At 43.4% G+C, this 19,383-nt stretch overlaps 1 protein-coding gene across 1 annotated transcript in view; it reads left to right on the top strand.

The window, feature by feature from the left end:
- Window positions 1–2,114: 2,114 nt before the first annotated feature.
- Window positions 2,115–19,383, top strand: part of LOC125461717 (metal transporter CNNM1) — a 129,899-nt gene continuing 112,630 nt past the window's right edge. Inside the window, exon 1 of the mRNA XM_059652975.1 lies at window positions 2,115–3,525. Coding sequence (XP_059508958.1) covers window positions 2,115–3,525 — 1,411 coding nt within the window. The remainder of the gene's footprint in view (window positions 3,526–19,383) is intronic.

Here is a 19,383-nt window from a genome sequence, read left to right on the forward strand (position 1 = left end):
CGGTTGCAGGGGAAGGTGCCGGGTGTGGTGGGGTTGGAGGGCAGTGTGGAGCGAACAAGGGAGTCACGGAGAGAGTGGTCTCTCCGGAAAGCAGACAGGGGTGGGGATGGAAAAATGTCTTGGGTGGTGGGGTCGGATTGTAAATGGCGGAAGTGTCGGAGGATAATGCGTTGTATCCGGAGGTTGGTAGGGTGGTGTGTGAGAACGAGGGGGATCCTCTTGGGGCGGTTGTGGCGGGGGCGGGGTGTGAGGGATGTGTTGCGGGAGACGCGGTCAAGGGCGTTCTCAATCACCGTGGGGGGGAAGTTGCGGTCCTTAAAGAACTTGGACATCTGGGATGTGCGGGAGTGGAATGTCTTATCGTGGGAGCAGATGCGGCGGAGGCGGAGGAATTGGGAATAGGGGATGGAATTTTTGCAGGAGGGTGGGTGGGAGGAGGTGTGTTCTAGAATACACCTCCTCCCACCCACCCTCCTGCAAAAATTCCATCCCCTATTCCCAATTCCTCCGCCTCCGCCGCATCTGCTCCCACGATAAGACATTCCACTCCCGCACATCCCAGATGTCCAAGTTCTTTAAGGACCGCAACTTCCCCCCCACGGTGATTGAGAACGCCCTTGACCGCGTCTCCCGCATTTCCCGCGACACATCCCTCACACCCCGCCCCCGCCACAACCGCCCCAAGAGGATCCCCCTCGTTCTCACACACCACCCTACCAACCTCCGGATACAACGCATTATCCTCCGACACTTCCGCCATTTACAATCCGACCCCACCACCCAAGACATTTTTCCATCCCCACCCCTGTCTGCTTTCCGGAGAGACCACTCTCTCCGTGACTCCCTTGTTCGCTCCACACTGCCCTCCAACCCCACCACACCCGGCACCTTCCCCTGCAACCGCAGGAAATGCTACACTTGTCCCCACACCTCCTCCCTCACCCCCATCCCAGGCCCCAAGATGACATTCCACATTAAGCAGAGGTTCACCTGCACATCTGCCAATGTGGTATACTGCATCCACTGTACCCGGTGCGGCTTTCTCTACATTGGGGAAACCAAGCGGAGGCTTGGGGACTGCTTTGCAGAACACCTCCGCTCAGTTCGCAACAAACAACTGCACCTCCCAGTCGCGAACCATTTCCACTCCCCCTCCCATTCTCTTGATGACATGTCCATCATGGGCCTCCTGCACTGCCACAATGATGCCACCCGAAGGTTGCAGGAACAGCAACTCATATTCCGCCTGGGAACCCTGCAGCCATATGGTATCAATGTGGACTTCACCAGTTTCAAAATCTCCCCTTCCCCTACTGCATCCCTAAACCAGCCCAGTTCATCCCCTCCCCCCACTGCACCACACAACCAGCCCAGCTCTTCCCCCCCACCCACTGCATCCCAAAACCAGTCCAACCTGTCTCTGCCTCCCTAACCGGTTCTTCCTCTCACCCATCCCTTCCTCCCACCCCAAGCCGCACCCCCAGCTACCTACTAACCTCATCCCACCTCCTTGACCTGTCCGTCTTCCCTGGACTGACCTATCCCCTCCCTACCTCCCCACCTACACCCTCTCCACCTATCTTCTTTACTCTCCATCTTCGGTCCGCCTCCCCCTCTCTCCCTATTTATTCCAGTTCCCTCCCCCCATCCCCCTCTCTGATGAAGGGTCTAGGCCCGAAACGTCAGCTTTTGTGCTCCTGAGATGCTGCTTGGCCTGCTGTGTTCATCCAGCCTCACATTTTATTATCCCGCCCTCCGTCATGCCCGTTCACCCCGACCCGAAACGTCAGCTTTCCTGCTCCTCTGATACTGCCTGCCCTGATGTGTTCCTCCAGTTACACACTGTGTTGCCGCTTATCGCCCCCCGAATTCAAGCTCAGCTTCGCCCATTTCGTCACCACACCCCCACCCGGTCTCGCCCTTTCCCGGGTTACCCACGCCCATTCATCATTCTGCCCCGCCTACTCCACGTTCAGCTCCGCCCATTTCCCCCCACTGCGCAAATTCCTCATTTAGCTCCGCCCATCGCGTCAGCCGCACCCATTTTCCACGCGTTCCCGCCCATTCCCCCACTAGGCTCCGCCCCCTGGCCGCGAGCTCCCTCCCTCAGTAAGATGGCGGCGCCGTGCAGCTGGCTGCCTTTGGCCGTTTACCTCTGGTTGTGGACGACGGCGTCAGTTTCTCAGACCGTTTCGCCGACGTCCCGTTCCGAGTTGCTAAGCATGAGGCCGGACAGTACGGTGGCGGGCTCCGTGTTCCTGGATGGCGGTCTGCTGAAGGTGACGGAGGGCACCCGCTTCAAACTGCGGCTGTACGGTATGGGCCTGAGGTGGAGCGGGTTGCTGGGCGACGGCGGAGCCCGAGGCCCCGGCGTCTCGTTCGTGGAGGTGAGCGGCCTGCTGGAGACGGCGGCCGGCGGCGCCCGCCAGCAACGACAGTCCCAGCGGCTCTGCCAGCAGGGCAGTTCGGACATCGCCATCCTGGGCTCGAGTCTGAACAACCGCTCGGTTCTGGTGGAGCTGGAGGTTAAGTACCTGCGAAAGGATGAGAAGATCAAGTACTACTCGTTGTGCGCCCGGATCGGGGGCCGGGACGCTCACGACTGGATCAGTTTCAAGACTGAGGATTTCCACCTGGCCGTGGTGGAGAAGGAGCCGACAAGCACTCTCAGGTTCCAGATCCTCATCACCTTGCTTTTCCTTTGCCTGTCCACCCTCTTCAGCGTCCTGCACATCAGCCTAATGGCTCTGGACCCGGTGGAGCTCAGGGTCATCAAAAACAGCGGCAACGAGGACGAGAGGAAGTACTCAGAACGCATCGAATCCGTGAGGAGACATGGCAACTACCTGCTATGCACCTTGCTGCTAGGACATGCCCTGATGAACTGCTCCCTAACCGTCTGGCTTTGCGAGATGTTCCACAGCACGTGGCTGACAATCGTTGTCTGTACCAGTTGTATATTTTTCTTTGGCGAGATCTTCCCTCATGCCATCTGCTCCCGGCATGGCCTGGCCTTGGCTTCCAAGACCATCTTGGTGACTAAATTTTTCATGATCATCAGCTTTCCAGCCTCGTACCCCATCAGCAAACTCCTGGACGTCATCTTGCAACAGCAGATCAGCAACTTCTACACAAGAGAAAAGCTGATCGAGATGCTCAAGGTGACTGATCCTTACAACGATCTAGTTAAAGAGGAGCTCAATATCATCGAGGGAGCCCTTGAACTCAGGAAGAAGACAGTCGAAGATGTCCTGACTCCTCTAGGCGATTGCTTCATGTTGAGCTATGAGGCTGTCCTGGACTTTGCGACCATGTCAGAAATCATGCAGAGTGGCTATACAAGGATTCCTGTATATGAGAATGAACGCTCAAACATTGTTGACATACTTTATGTGAAAGATTTGGCATTTGTTGACCCAGATGATGACATGCCTTTAGCAACAATGACAAAGTTTTATAACCATCCTCTGCATTTTGTGTTTAATGATGCAAAACTGGATACTGTGCTGGAAGACTTTAAAAAAGGCAAGTTGGTGCATTTAGAATTTGAGTGTCACTCATTGAGCCTGCTGACATTACTGTTAGCTATGGCATTGGTTTTGGACCATTGATTTTGTTATTTTAGAATTAACAATTTACTCAAAAGCAAACATTCCAGGGGCACAATTAAAGAGCATCCAAATTGGATAGCTTTTTCAAAGCACTAGCCTGACTGTAATGGGCTTAATAGCTGCTGCCTGTACTGTGAAATAGCCAGGTTTGTGGATATTCGTAAAAGCCTGTTTGGAATTGCAAGTTTTTTGATGTGGCTGTCCAAGGTCTGATTTAGATTATTTTGTGAAATAATTGCATTATTTGATTTGCCTACAGTCCTCTTTGTTTTGAAAAGAGGTTGCTCGTAGGCTATCGATGTTGCTAGCTGGACAGCTTTTAATGTCCATCCCTAATTGCCCAGAAGCCAATTAAGAATCAGCCACATTCCTGTCAGTCTAGAGGCACAAGAAGACCAGACCAGGTGAGAAAAAGTAGATTTCCCTCCCAAAATGATATTGGTGAATGAGATAGGCATTTACCACAATTGGTAGTGTTTATGTAGTCACCATTAGACTGTCTGCCATGATCAAATTCAACTCCATAATATTCCCAAAACATTAGTCTGAAATTATAGATTGCTAGTTTTGTGACATTACCAGTATGCTATTGCCTCCCCTGCACTACAGTAACATCACTGACAACTGAATTTCTACACTCAGAAAAGAGTTTGACTGTGGATGGGACTGTTTTGTCAAGAGGTATTCCAAAACCTCAGTACTTTTTAGGTATCTGCCTGATACTGAAACAGACAATTGACAATTTTAAAATATTTTAAATCAACCTGTTCAGATATGTTGTGACAGACCTCCAGAACAGCACTTCCAGAGGTAAGCCCAGTACCTCCGTGCCACAAAAGGTCTAATGTTGGCAATTTTACATTGTATTTGTTTCAAAGTTAAATTTTCATTTACACATCTGTTCCATCACTGCAACACCCTACTTCCACTTCTGTAACATCACTCAGTTCCACCCTTGTTGTTTAAACCATTGTTCATGCCTTTGTAGCTTCTTAATCCAAAAATTCAAACGCTCCCCATCTTGGAACTTGCATAACCTTGAGCTCATCCAAAACTCAGTAGCTGCCACCAAACTGTGCACCAAATGCTCAGAGATAATGGGAACTGCAGATGCTGGAGAATCCAAGATAACAAAGTGTGGAGCTGGATGAACACAGCAGGCCAAGCAGCATCTTTGGTCTAGGCCCGAAATGTCAGCTTTTGTGCTCCTAAGATGCTGCTTGGCCTGCTGTGTTCATCCAGCTCCACACTTTGTTATCTGTGCACCAAGTGCTGTTCACCTGTCACTTCTATGCTTACTTCCCTTTATTGTGACATGGTTCACCAATGTCTGTTTATAAAATTTTCATCCTGTTTTCAAATCCTTTCGTTATCTTATTTCCCCAAGACTCTGTAATTTTCCCTGTTCTACAGTTCTTAGATTTCTACAATTTTATTGCATTATTGGCAGGTGCACTTCAGTTACCTAGGACCTATATTTCCCTTCCCATACCTCTTTGGCTCAAAGAAGGAAATAGAGATGGTCCTTAAAGCTTACCTCTGAGCAAGCTTTTAATTCTTTATCCTACTGCTAGCCTCTGTGGCTCAGTATGAAATTACATTTAACCAAATCCTGTGAAGGAACATCTGCAATATTGCAAAAAAATTCCTACATTATGATACATAAGTATCCAGATTGTGAATATTTTATGTTTAAGTCCAGTGATTGGCAGATATTTCCAATGTATGAAATTTATATCAGAAAATTTTAATGCACCGTTCAATATAGTTAAATTACCTTCATAGATTGCAAGTTTTGAAAAATTTTCTGTAATTCTGAGAGTTGTAAGTAATGCCGTATCATTTTTGTTTGTTATTGCCTTAAGTTTAAGAGAACATTTAGGCATTTATAACGTTCCATGTAAACATGTTAGCTAAAATTGAAGCTCTTGGAATTGAAGGCAAATTATTGACCTGGTCCACAGATTGGTTAGAAGGAAATAGGGAATCTGTCCAACTCATGCACCATTAGCTGGGCCTAAAATGATCGGCTTCCAACAACCACAACAATCTGCTCTTAATGCTAAATGTGACATTAGCCTTTCCTCTGATTGCTAGTGATTCAAACTTTTTAACAGGGTCTTCGATGCCATACTTACTCCAAGACTGTTGTGTTGCCACACTCATTTCACTACAGGAGTTTGGCTGTTTTGTCCATGTTTGAATCCCATCTGGAATGCAGTCTGGAGCTGAGTGGCCCTAACTGAATCCAAATTGAACTTTTGTAGATAATAAAGTGTGAAGCTGGATGAACACAGCAGGCCAAGCAGCATCTCAGGAGCACAAAAGCTGACGTTTCGGGCCTACACCCTTCTTCAGAGATTTTTGTGCTCCTGAGATGTTGCTTGGCCTGCTGTGTTCATCCAGCTTCACACTTTATTATCTTGGATTCTCCAGCATCTGCAGTTCCCATTATCACTGAACTTTTGTAGATATTTTTAATCAAACTTTCAGATGTGTCATAACACACTTCTGAGGCAGCTGCAGCTTGAACCTCGGTCTTCTAGCTCAAAGACAGGGATACTTCCACACTGTGACAACAGCCCTAAACTGAACATTTGGCTGATTACTGATGAGTGAGCCTGATTGATTGCACTGTCATTGGTATCTTCAATTCCCAGATCGAGAGTAGACTGATTGGTATGGGGCTCTTGTAAAATGGTGGTTATACCTAGAAGACATAGGAGCAGAAAATAGGTCATTCAGCCCATCGAGTCTGCTCTGCCATTCATTCATGGCTGATAAGTTCCTCAACCCCATTCTCCCGCTTCCTCCCCATAACCCTTGATCCCCTTGATAATCAAGAACCTATCTATCTCAGTCTTAAATGTACTCACCAACCTGGCTTCCACAGCCTTTAGTGGTAGCGAATTCCATAGATTCACCGCTCTCTGGCTGAAGAAGTTTCTCCTTATCTCCGTTCTAATAGGTCTTCCCTTTACTCTAAGGCAGTACCTTCGCGTTCTAGTCTCTCCTACAAATGAAGGCATCTTCCCAACATCATATCTGTCCAGGCCATCCAGTATTCTGTAAGTTTCAATTAGATCCCCCCTCATCCTTCTAAATTCCAATGAACATAGTCCCAGAGACCTCAAACCTTCCTCTTATGTTAAGCTTTTCATTCCTGGGACCCTTCTTGTGAACCTCCTCTGAACCTGCTGCAGGGCCAGTACATCCTTCCTCAGATATAGGGCCCTGAACTAGAAAGCTTGAGTTGTAGACTCACCTGCTTTAGAGGTGCGTCACAACATATCTGAATAAAATGATTAAAATATATTTAGTCTGATTTGTTGGCAGTTGGCCAAATCAGTTTGATAGTTCTTTTTGTTGTCAGGGCATAGTTGGGCAATTCCACTTTGTTGGATAGGTACTAACATTTTCACTGTAGTGGACCAACTTAGGTAGAGGTATGGCCAGTTCTGGTGCACAGTCTTCAGTACTGTAGTCATACTGTTGGGCCTTATAATATTTGATACATCCAGCACATTTAGCTGTTTTTCTTATGGTGTGGATTGAAGTGGCTGAAGCCTGATTTCTGTGATGGTGTGAATCTTAGAAGAAGGTGAAGCCAAGTCAGGTGCTTGACACTTCTGACTGAAGGTAGTTGCAGATGCCTTACCATCATTTTAGGTTGGGATTTTAATGTTGCTTTATCCTCTTGTCAGTTATTTCATTATCTGCCAATTACAGTTGGATGTGGCATGGATTCAGAGCACTGCTGTGATTGGTCAGTGTTGGGTTACATAGCTCTGCCTATCGTATGCTGCTTTTTCTGCTTACCTCCTTACAGTCCTTTGGTGCAGCTTCATAAGGTTATCTTTGCAGTTTTAGACATGCCTAGTACTCCTCTTAGCACATCCTTCTACAACTCATTTAACTAGAATCGATCCCTTAACTTAGTGATAATAATAGAAAAAGGAATATGTCAGGTAATATGGTTACAGAATATGGTGGGAGACAGTTCTGCTTCTTAGGCCCACACTGCTTTGTGGATATCTTAACCTGATAGGATGACTTTCCGATTTATCATGGTGGTAGTGCTACCTACATACTAAAAGGTGACTTTCATGTGAAATGAATCTTTGACTCCCTGAGGATTTTACAGGAGACTATTAGACCAGAAAATATAGAAGCAAAAGTAGACCATTCAGGGAGATCATAGCTGATCTGGTAACCTGTCATACCACTTTGCTGCCTTTTCCCTATCACCTTTGTTTCCTTTACTGATGAAAAATCTATCTACCTCAACATTGAATAGACTTAACTCTCTACGGTACAAAATTCCACAGATTCACTACCCTTTGAAAGAAGGTATTCTTGCTCATCTCTCTCTTAAATATGCAACCCGTTATTCTGAGATTATGCCTCTGGTCTTAGACTCTTCCAGAAGTGGAAACAATCTCTCAGCATCTAGCCTGTCATGTTTCCAAAGAATTCTATATATTTCAGTAAGATATCCCCTCATTCATCTAAAGTCCAATGCTGACAGCTCAACCTTTCCTCACAATACAGTCCCTCCCTACCCAGGATCAGCCTGGCGAAACTTCTGTGGACTGCTTCTAATACCAACGTTTCTTACCTTAGATAAGAAACTCAAAACTGCTCACAGCATTCCAGCTATGGCCTGACTAGTGTCTTATATGGATTTAGCAAAACCTCTTGATTTTTATGTTCCATTCCTTTCAGAATAAAGACTAACCCTTCCATTGCCTTCCCAGTTACCTACTGAACTTTACTAGCTTTTTATGATTTATGCCTGCAAACTCCCTAATCCCGTTGTTCTGGATCTTTCTCCATTGAAATCACATTCAGCTCCTGTATACCTGCCAAAGCACATTACTTCTTCCCACATCATATTTAATTTGCAAAATTTTTGTCCAATAGCCTAACCACTTGCCTTCCCATCAATTTTTGTATCATCTGCATTCTCAGTTATAGCACAGTCACTTTCCTCACTCAAGTTGTTAATATATATTGTAAATAATTGTTGCCCTAGCACTGATCCCCGTGGTGCTTCAGTAGTCACAGATTGTCATACTGAAAATGCTTCCCTTAGCCTGACCCTGTCTTCCGTCAGTTTGCTAATCCACTTTTCATGTTAATATACTACCACCAACATCATAAGTTCCTATCTTATTAAGTAACTGAATGTGTGGTACCTTATCAAATGCCTTCTGAAAATCCAAACATATTGCATACATTACTTCTCCTTTTCCCATCTTACCTGTTACCTCCTAAACGAATTTAACTAAATTTGCCAGATGTGATTTTCCCTTTGTGAAGCTATGCAGACTGTCACATAATCATATTATGTAGTTTAAAATGCTCAGCTATTACATATTTTATAATGGACTTTAATATTTTCCCAATAACAAGCGTTAAGCTGTAATTGTATTTCCTCCCCTTTCTAAATAAAGGTGTTACATTGACACTTTTCCAATCCTCTGGGATTTCTCCAGAATCTAAGGATTCTTGGAAGTTTAACACAAGTGCATCTACTATCTCTGTAGCCACTTTCTTTAGCCCCAGTAGTTTCGCTAGTAAACAAAAAATGAGTTAATGCTTCAAGTTCAAGATGACTTCTGTTTCTCTGATTCACAGATGCTACAAGATCTGCTGAGTTTCACCAGCACTTTGTCTTTTTATTTCAAAGCTACAGTATCCATAATACTTAGCTTTTATTTGCCTGGGGTTACATATGGGTTTGACCCTCTAAGGATGACATACTTCCTTCCCTATGAGTGAACCAGATGGAATTTTACAAAGAACTGGTCATTTCATGGCTACCATGCCCAACACGAGCCTTTTATTCTAGATTTGTATTTAATTAACTGAATTTAGATTTCTCATCTGGGATTTGAATTTGTCTCTGGCGTATTGCTCCAAACTTTGGATCACTAGACCAGTAATATGACCACTATGCTATCCTTCCAATCGTACCACGTTTTCTTCTCCCAAAGGGAATAAAGTATTGATGGAAGAAACATAGAAAGGTCATGTTTTTGAAACTCAATGTGGCACTTTAGTGTAATTGGCGACATAAAATTGCCATCTGTTTTTCAGTGACAGGATGTTAATAATGAATATTCCTTAGTGCAGGCACTAGAATCACTTCCTAAGAAACAGCAGGCAGATTGGCTGAAACCTGACTTCCTACAGTGACCAGCTGAGATTTAAGAGCCTGTTTACACACGTCTCTAAAATATGGTGATCAGGCACAAAAAAAACAAGACCCTCAATGGAATGTTAGTCTTTATATCAAGAAGACCAGTATTTAAATGAGAACTTTTTTTGTAACTTCGGTTAGGACACATCTGAGTATTGTGCAGAATTATAGGTATTACGCCTTAGAATATATTGTTCAGTTAAGGAGTCAGTGCAGATTTGCCAGCTTATCCAGGTTCCGATAGTTAAATTAAGAAGGAAAGTTACATAAACTGGAACAAAATTAACGTTTTTGTAATTTTCAGCTTTCTGATTCCAACATTGTTTTGCTGGTGGTTTGCTAAAAACCATATTGGAGTATAAAACAATGAAATATATAACAATGGATTTTGATGCTCAAAAACTAAGCTACGGACTCCAAGGATAGATCCTGCTGACAAAAGTATTAATGGAAGTGTTTTTTCTTTTATTTCTGAACATAGTATCACTGGCAAAGCTTGTATTTGTAGCGCACCATGAGTTGCCCTGGAAGATGTTAATATGCCTTTATCTTATGCTGCTACAGATTGTTTATTCTTTACTCCTTTTTGGTATTTAGGTGAATAAACATTGGCTGGCATTATTGAACAAAACTATACACACGAGGTGGTAAGTGAGGATATCTCTGGTACTGTACAGATTCATGTTTCAGGTCTGCTTGATCTGACATCGTTATGTCAGTTGCGCTTCACGCATAGGCTTAGTAGCTATTCTTCAAGTAGTGCACAATTAACCATTTACTTAACAGTTACTCTGTAGAAACACAATTGGCAATGTTGATATTGAATTGCTGAACATTATAAATGGATTACAGTCAGAGCAAGATGGAAGAAATAATGGAAAAGGCAATCAACAGAGAACATTTACTTGGTCACCATTAATGTCCTGCTGCCAGGCAGATTACAACATTTTTGGCCTTAAAAGCACAACTCATATATAGTGCGTAACTGCTTTTGAAAGCAGTATTGTTGTAATAACAAGTTTTGAAAAATAATCTGAGACAAGATCATGATTTATAAATGCAGCAATAGTTATGTGACTTTGATCCAATATTTCATTCAACTTCCTTCAACGTTAAAGGATTCTCATCAAGTTTTTTTTTCACTTAAAACTCAATAAGTAAACATACAAAGATGTTAGATTGTCCCTTCAAATTTAAAAATATAGTTAACGATTTTTTTTGGCAATAACCCATAGCACAAATTCTGCTGTTTTTATAGACATTTCTAAACTGCCTCCTGGTATTGTGCTAATTTGATTATAGCAATAGAGATGGTTAATTGTAATGCTGGCTACTTTGATATTGCATATATTTAACTTGGCATTCTATTAATCCATAATGAATCATCAGTCACTAAACAAACACAGATGTTATTTCTCAACAGAGCCTCAGATGGTAGAATTAACATTCATTAGAATGTGAAGTTTCTATTTTTGATAGAAAAATACTTTTAAAAAACCACATTTGAAAGATGTTTACAAGATCATTGAAATGTTATTTTAATACGTAGCTTTGTTGACATGATATCTTTGAATAATTTAACAATACAGTCGAGCCTCCCACCACCCAGTTGAGAATGCTGGTTCATTTTGAAGTGGTCCTGCAATTACTGGCCAATTCTTGATGTCTCACTGTGTGACCATGCTTCAGCTTTGAGTTTAGCCAGTGAGAGTGTCAGCTTATTTTCCATTTGGGTGTCATTAGACAACAATTGGGAGTGAACTCTGATTCGTTTTCTTCTCTAGTCCAGTTTAGCAGAACAATTTGTGGCAACTGCTGGCTGCAGGAGTACAGACCTTTGCCTCTACAAATGGCATGTTTCATAGAAAAGCGTGGTACATGGAATGTAATTTAGCTTAAGTCTTGGTGTAGCTTGCTTTTGCCTTGTGGGTTAGTGCAGGGCATAATCCCTTTTGAATCATGTGAACTGGCAACTTGGAAGTATAGTCCGGATCCCATATTGGAAGATTAAAGTGCAGGATGTCATTCAGGCAGTATGTCTGTCGGTGCTAGCTCTTTCAATGAACAAATCGCCTACTACCATTCCTCTACTACTTCCCTGTAATCCGGCACCTTTACTCTTCCAAGATAATGCAATTCCTTCTTTTGATGCCTTGATTGAATTTGCCTCTGGCATGTTCTCAGGCAGTGTAATCCAGACTATAAACCTTTGTGGCTGAAAATGTCTCATGGCTCCATTGATCCTTTTTCCAAGTACTTAAATCTGTGTCTCTTTGTTCTACATCCTTCCATTAATGGAAACAGTTTGCTTTCCAATCTGTAGTATCTAGATCCTTCATAATTTTGAATATTAAAAATTACTACATAACATTCTCTCCAAGCTTTGTATTTAACTGAAGTTCCTCACTCATGAAATCAATCTTGCGAATCTTTTCTCTACCGTGTCAATTGCCTTAGTTGGAATCCTAGCTAATTTTTCGTTATTTTTGTTTTTGTTCCTTTATCGATTTTGGTTTGGAACTGTGAACTGGGAATTGAGCTGAAGATGATTTGTGTACTTTGTGAAATAGCTTGTGATAAAAAGAAAAGAATAGACCAGTCAAGCTTTTGTTTATTTTTGAGCCCACGTCCGAAGGTTATTAGAAAACAAAACAGAAATTACTGGAAAAGTTCAGCAGGTCCAGCAGCATCTGTGTAGGAAAAAACAGAGTTAACATTTCAGGTCTGGTGAACCTTCCTCAGAACTGTTTCCTCTGAAGGTTATTTACAGGTTGATCCTTTATTAAAAAGATTCCTGCAGGCACCGTGACCCCTGAACGATATTGTGTTTAAACATAAAGCAGGATTTGGCTGTAAACAAGATTAGAACCTGGAAATTTGTTCTAGTAAGTCTGGAGGAGGCTCTAATCAACAGATGGTGGGTGTCGAATGGTGATTGAGGCCTTGCGAAAAGACAGTCAGCTTCTCAGGGTAGAACCGAATTGAACCTTATTTTGAAACTATGTTTTCAGTGATGAGTTTAGCTGCTGTTGACACAGTATGGAGATTTGAAAGCTTCCTGCACAATCTCCCACACTAGTTTCCAAAAGTAGAAAAAGTAGCATAAAAAGTAGAAAGCTGAGTTTACAGTTTTGCTCTCTGTACCTGATTGAACTGAGAAGGTGACCCTGTTCAATGTTTCTAGAAAAACAGCCAAGGACTCTACTTCTATGCCTGTGAAACAATGCATTGTGAAAATGATTTAAGTAAACTGGCTGGTTTTGTTAGTTTCTTTTATTCATTCCTTAACTGTGTTTGTTTGTTTATCTGTCCGTCTTTTCTGAGACTGGGAAGTGAAAAGCACGGTTTGGTTTAAAGTGTAGACATTAATTAGTTTACCTTGTTGTTTAACTTTGCTCGGGTTAAGTCACTATATATTTTTAAAATGTTTTAACTCTTTTGTTTTAAGATGCAAAACCAACATCTGAAATTAATTATTCGTGAAGTCTGGGATTGGTTCTTCATAGGTTGGCCAGGAACCATTGGAGGAGCTTTTGGAATGTTTGGTTTCAATTTTACTGTGTTGCAAATGTAGAAGTAGAAAAGCTGATTTTGTTTGGCTATCTGTCTCCATGTCACAACACTTTTGCAGGTTTTCTTAAAGTTTGTAAAGCTGAATTCAGTAAATCTGCTAATTTGGATGGGGGTTTTGGTTAGCATCACCTCAGAAAGACCATGAAAACCATTGGGCTATATTAAAAACCTAACCAGTTTATTGCTGCCCTACATAAAAGGGAACATGTCATCTTTATTTGATCTGCACTACATGCCGTGTATCCCCTTACATACAACATGGTTTACACGTAATGTACTCAGAATAACATGATCTTGATTTTCTTCTCTTGTCTAGAGTCGTGTGAGGCAAAGGAAGGACTCACTTGCATCTGTTTCTGTAGGTAGGCTAGTGACCTGGTTTAGGAAACTTATCGAGAGCAACTATAGCTTGAGTGTTGTCTCTCTGCATCATGTGACTGACCAAGGGATTCTCCTGTTACTGCTTGGAGGTTAAAAATCAATCTTTTTGGCCACGTTGTATACCTGATCGTGTTGAATGGTGGAGCAGGTTTGGTGAGTCATGTGGGCTCTTTCGGCTCCTATTTCCTATATTTTAAATCTTCTGTCACTATCTGATCCTCAAGTGGAACATGAACCCAGTGCTGCTGGTTGAGGGGCAGGAAAATCACCCACTGTATCAAGACTTCCAGCAAGATAACTGGTGAGGGACAATCAGATGCTGCCTTGTTTACACCACTTATGTCTAAAAAGTCAAAAATGTATAAAAGCAGAGCTTCACCTTTCCTTCAATCAATAACATCCTGCTTTTTTAATGGAACGTTAGACCAAAATATTTGACTTTTATAATGAGCCTTAGCATCTCTCCGACTCAATATTTTTCTTGTTCGCTTTTCGAAGAAGAAGAAAAGAAAGGTTACCTCAGAGTGCGATTGGATTTTGAGCAGATGAGCCAATAGGCGGAAAAGTGGGGGCAAACAGAATTTAATTTAGATAAATGTGAGGTGGTGCATTTTGAAAAAACAAATCAAGGCAGAACTTACACATACAATGGTAAGTTCCTGTGGAGTGTTGCTGAACGAAGAGACTTTGAAGTGCAGGTTCGTAGTTCCTTGAAAGTGGAGTAGGCATTGGTATGCTTACTTGAATTGGTCAGTGCATTGAGAATAGGAGTTGGGAAGTCATATCGTGGCTGCACAGGACATTGGTTCGGCTACTTTTGGACTATTGCAGATGCTGGAGAATCCGAGTTGTTGTCTCTGGTTTGTTGCCCGTGCCATGTGCTAGTGAGGCGAGGAATAGGGAGAGAGAGGAGTTGAACACGTGGCTACAGGGATGGTGCAGGAGGGAGGGTTTTGGATTCTTGGATAATTGGGGCTCTTTCTGGGGTAGATGGGACCTCTACAAGCAAGATGGTCTTGACCTGAACCAGAGGGGTACCGATATCCTAAGGGGGAAATTTGCTAAGGCTATTCGGGTGGGTTTAAACTAATTCAGCAGGGGGATGGGCACCAAAATTGTAGTTCCGACTATAGAAAAGGTTGAGAGTAGGGTAGTCCAAAATAAAGTTTCAGGGAAGTAAAATGGCACCAGCAAGCAAGAAGTTGGTTTGAAGTGTGTCTACTTCAATGCCAGGAGCGACCGGAATAAGGTGGGTGAACTTGCAGCATGGGTTGGTACCTGGGACTTCGATGTTGTGGCCATTTCGGAGACCTGGATAGAGCAGGGACAGGAATGGTTGTTGCAGGTTCCGGGATTTAGATGTTTCAGTTAGAACAGAGAAGATGGTAAAAGGGGCGGAGGTGTGGCATTGTTGGGTCAAGGACAGTATTACAGTTGCAGAAAAGGTGTTGGGGACTCGTGAACTGAGGTAGTATGGGCTGAGGGTAGAAATAGGAAAGGAGAGGTCACCCTGTTGGGAGTTTTCTATAGGCCTCTGAATAGTTCCAGAGATGTAGAGGAAAGGATAGCAAAGGTGATTCTCGATAGGAGTGAGAGAGACAGGATAGTTGTCATGGGAGACTTCAACTTTCCAAATATTGACTGGGAACACTATAGGTCGAGTACTATAGATGGGTCAGTTTTTGTCCAGTGTGTGCAGGAGGGCTTCCTGACACAGAATGTAGATAGGCCAACAAGGGGCGAAGCCACATTAGATTTGGTACTGGGTAATGAGCCTGGCCAGGTGTTGGATTTGGAAGTAGGTGAGCACTTTGGTGATAGCGATCACAATTCTGTCATGTTTACTTTAGTGGTGGAAAGGGATAGGTGATTACCACTGGGCAAGAGTTATAGCTGGGGGAAAGGCAATTACAATGAGATTAGGCAAGATTTAGGGAGCATAGAAGGAAACTGCAGGGGATGGGCACATTAGAAATGTGGAGCTTATTCAAGGAAAAGCTCCTGTGTGTCCTCGATAAGTATGTACCTGTCAGGCAGGGAGGAAGCTGTAGAGCGCGGGAGCCGTGGCTTACGAAGGAGGTGGAATCTCTGGTCAAGATGAAGAAGGCAGCTTATGTTAGGATGAGATGTGAAGGCTCAGTTAGGGCACTTGAGGGCTACGAGGTAGCCAGGAAAGACCTAAAGAGAAAGCTCAGAAGAGCCAGGAGGGGACATGAGAAGTTGTTGGCGGATAGGATCAGGGTAAACCCTACAGCTTTCTATAGGTATTGAAGGAATAAAAGAATGACAAAAGTAAGATTAGGCCCAATTAAGGATAGTAGTGGTAAGTTGTGTGTGGTGTCAGATGAGATAGGGGAAGCGCTAAATGAATATTTTTCAACAGTATTCACTCTAGAAAACGACAATGTTGTCGAGGAGAATACTGAGATACAGGCTACTAGACTAGGTGGGATTGAGGTTCACAAGGAAGAGGTATTAGAAATCCTTCAGAGGGTGAAGATAGATAAGACCCCTGGGCCGGATAGGATTTATCCTTGGATCCTCTGGGAAGCCAGGGACGAGATTGCTGAGCCTTTGGCATTGATTTTTAACTCGTCATTGTCTACAGGAATAGTGCCAAATGACTGGAGGATAGCAAATGTGGTTCCCCTGTTCAAGAAGGGGAGTAGAGACAACCCTGGTAATTATAGACCAGTGAGCCTTACCTCAGTTGTTGGTAAAGTGTTGGAAAAAGTTATAAGGGATAGGATTTATGATCATCTAGAAAAGAATAAATTGATTAGGGATAGTCAGCATGGTTTTGTGAACGGAAGGTCATGCCTCACAAACCTTATTGAGTTCTTTGAGAAGGTGACCAAACAGGTAGATGAGAGTAAACTAGTTGATGTGGTGTATATGGATTTTAGCAAGGCGTTCGATAAGGTTCCCCACAGTAGGTTATTGTACAAAATGCGGAGGAATGGAATTAGATTAGATTCCCTCCAGTGTGGAAACAGGCCCTTTGGCCCAACAAGTCCACACCGCCCCTTGAAGCATCCCACACACCCCTGAACACTATGGACAATTTTAGCATGGCCGATCCACCTAGCCTGCACACCTTTGGACTGTGGGAGGAAACCGAAACACCCGGAGGAAACCCACACAGACATGGGGAGAATGTGCAAACTCCACACAGGCAGTCGCCCGAGACTAGAATTGAACCCGGGTCCCTGGCGCTGTGAGGCTGCAGTGCTAACCACTGAGCCACCATGCCGGTGGGAACCAAGAGGTTATGGTGAAGCTGTACAAAACTCTGGTGCAGCTGCACTTGGAGTATTGTGTACAGTTCTGGTCACCGCATTATAAGAAGGATGTGGAAGCTTTTGAAAGGGCACAGAGGAGATTTACTAGGATGTTGCCTGGTATGGAGGGAAGGTCTTACGAGGAAAGGCTGAGGGACTTGAGGCTGTTTTCATTAGAGAGAAGAAGGTTGAGAGGTGACTTAATTGAGACAAATAAGATAATCAGAGGGTTAGATAGGGTGGATAGGGAGAGCCTTTTTCCTAGGATGGTGACAGCAAGCATGAGGGGGCATAGCTTTAAATTGAGGGGTGAAAGATATAGGACAGATGTCAGAGGTAGTTTCTTTACTCAGAGTAGTAAAGGAATGGAACGCTTTGCCTGCAACGGTAGTAGATTCGCCAACTTTAGGTACATTTAAGTCGTCATTGGATAAGCATATGGACGTACATGGAATAGTGTAGGTTAGATGGGTTTGAGATCCGTATGACAGGTCGGCACAACATTGAGGGCCAAAGGGCCTATACTGTGCTGTCATGTTCTATGTTCTATAACAAGGTGTAGAGCTGGATGAACACAGCAGGCCATTGAAGGGTTTAGACCCGAAACGTCAGCTTTCCTGCTCCTAAGATACTGCTTGACCTGCTGTGTTCATCCAGCTCTACACCTTGTTATTTTGGACTATTGCATGAAATTCTGGTCTCCCTTTGAAGGAAGGATGTTGTGAAACTAGAAAGGCTTCAAAAAGTGTACAAGGATGTTGCCAGGGTTGGAGGGTTTAAGCTACAGGGAGAGGCTGAATAGACTGGAGCTATTTTCCCTGGCGTGTCAGAGGCTGAGGGGTGACCTTAGAGGTTTATGAAGTAATGAGGGGCATGGATAGGGTAAATAGTAAGGTCTTTTTTCTGGGGTGGGGGAGTTTAAAACTAGGGGGCATTAATTTAAGGTGAGAGGAAAAAATTTGAAAGGGACCTAAGGGACAACCTTTTTACACAGAGGGTGGTGCATATGCAGAATGAGCTGCCAGAGGAATTGGTAGAGGCTGGTACAATAACAACACTTAACAGGCACCTGGATGGGTATATGAATTGGAAGGGTTGAGAGGGATATGGGCCAAATGGTGACAAATGGAACTAGATTTATGTAGGATATGGTTAGCATTGACAGGTTGCACCAAAGGGCCTGTTTCATTACTGTATATCTCGATGACTCAATGTCTGTCTTTCTGTCTCTCTCTCACACACACACTCTCTCTCTCTCTCTCTCTCTCTCTCTTTCTCTCTTTTACACTTAGTAGATTTTCCTTTTCTAACTTTTGCAGAACTTATTGCCACTGCTGAAGCTTGTTTACTTTATGGGGAAAGGAATGAGGACTGGTTCCCACTCCCCTTGAAGTCTGTTGTGTTTACTGTTGGTGTCAACTTTCATGACGCAACACTTAAAAATGTTCACGAGACATATATTAACTATGCAGTGTGTTCAAATCTCTCTTTACTCTCTACTGAGTCAAAAATCACACGATACCAAGTGATAGACCAACAGGTTTATAAGAAATAACAAACTTTCAGAGCTAAGCCCTTTCATCAAGTGCAGTGAAAGGAGAGCACACGGACACAAAGTTTGTAGACAGACTGGTGAAGGGTAGAGCGATCAAAGGATCATACAATTGGTGTGAGTGGAATGAACAAACCTAAAATGGCTGACTGACTGGTTTCTGTTGAATCTTTAATCACTTATATATTCCTGCATTCTAGAAATTGCAGAAGTGGAATGTGGAAAACTCTGTTAGAAAGGAGACACAAGTTTCAGTTGATTAAGATGCAAATTCCAGAATTGTTTCAAGTCACTGGAATTTACATCTTAATCAATCTACAAACTTGTTTTCTGTAGCGTTCTCCATGTCCTGCTTCTGCAGTTTCTAGAATGCAGGAATGTATGAATGTTTCAACAGGAGGCAGTCAGTCAGCCACTTCAGCTTTGTTCACTCCATTCACACCAGTTGTGTGATCCTTTGATCTCTCCGCCTGTAAACTCTATCTCTGTGTGCTCTCCTGTCACTGTACCTAATGAAGGGGCTGACCTCCAAAAGCTTGTGATTTCAAATAAACCTGTCGGACTATAACCTTGTGCCATATGATTTTTGACTTTCTGGCACCTCCACATCATACTCTCTACTGAGATTTCTGTTCCCCTGCCTGAATGATTAATTTTTAATGTGGCAGACACATTAATGGCTTTGTGTTGGGCTTTTTCACGCTCTTCTTTTGTTCATCATCAGGGCACTCAGATAGCGGGTCAGCTCTCTGGATGACCATCAAGACATAAAGGAGAAAA

Source organism: Stegostoma tigrinum, chromosome 20, assembly GCF_030684315.1.
Source record: "Stegostoma tigrinum isolate sSteTig4 chromosome 20, sSteTig4.hap1, whole genome shotgun sequence".
NCBI classification, from domain to species: domain Eukaryota; kingdom Metazoa; phylum Chordata; class Chondrichthyes; order Orectolobiformes; family Stegostomatidae; genus Stegostoma; species Stegostoma tigrinum.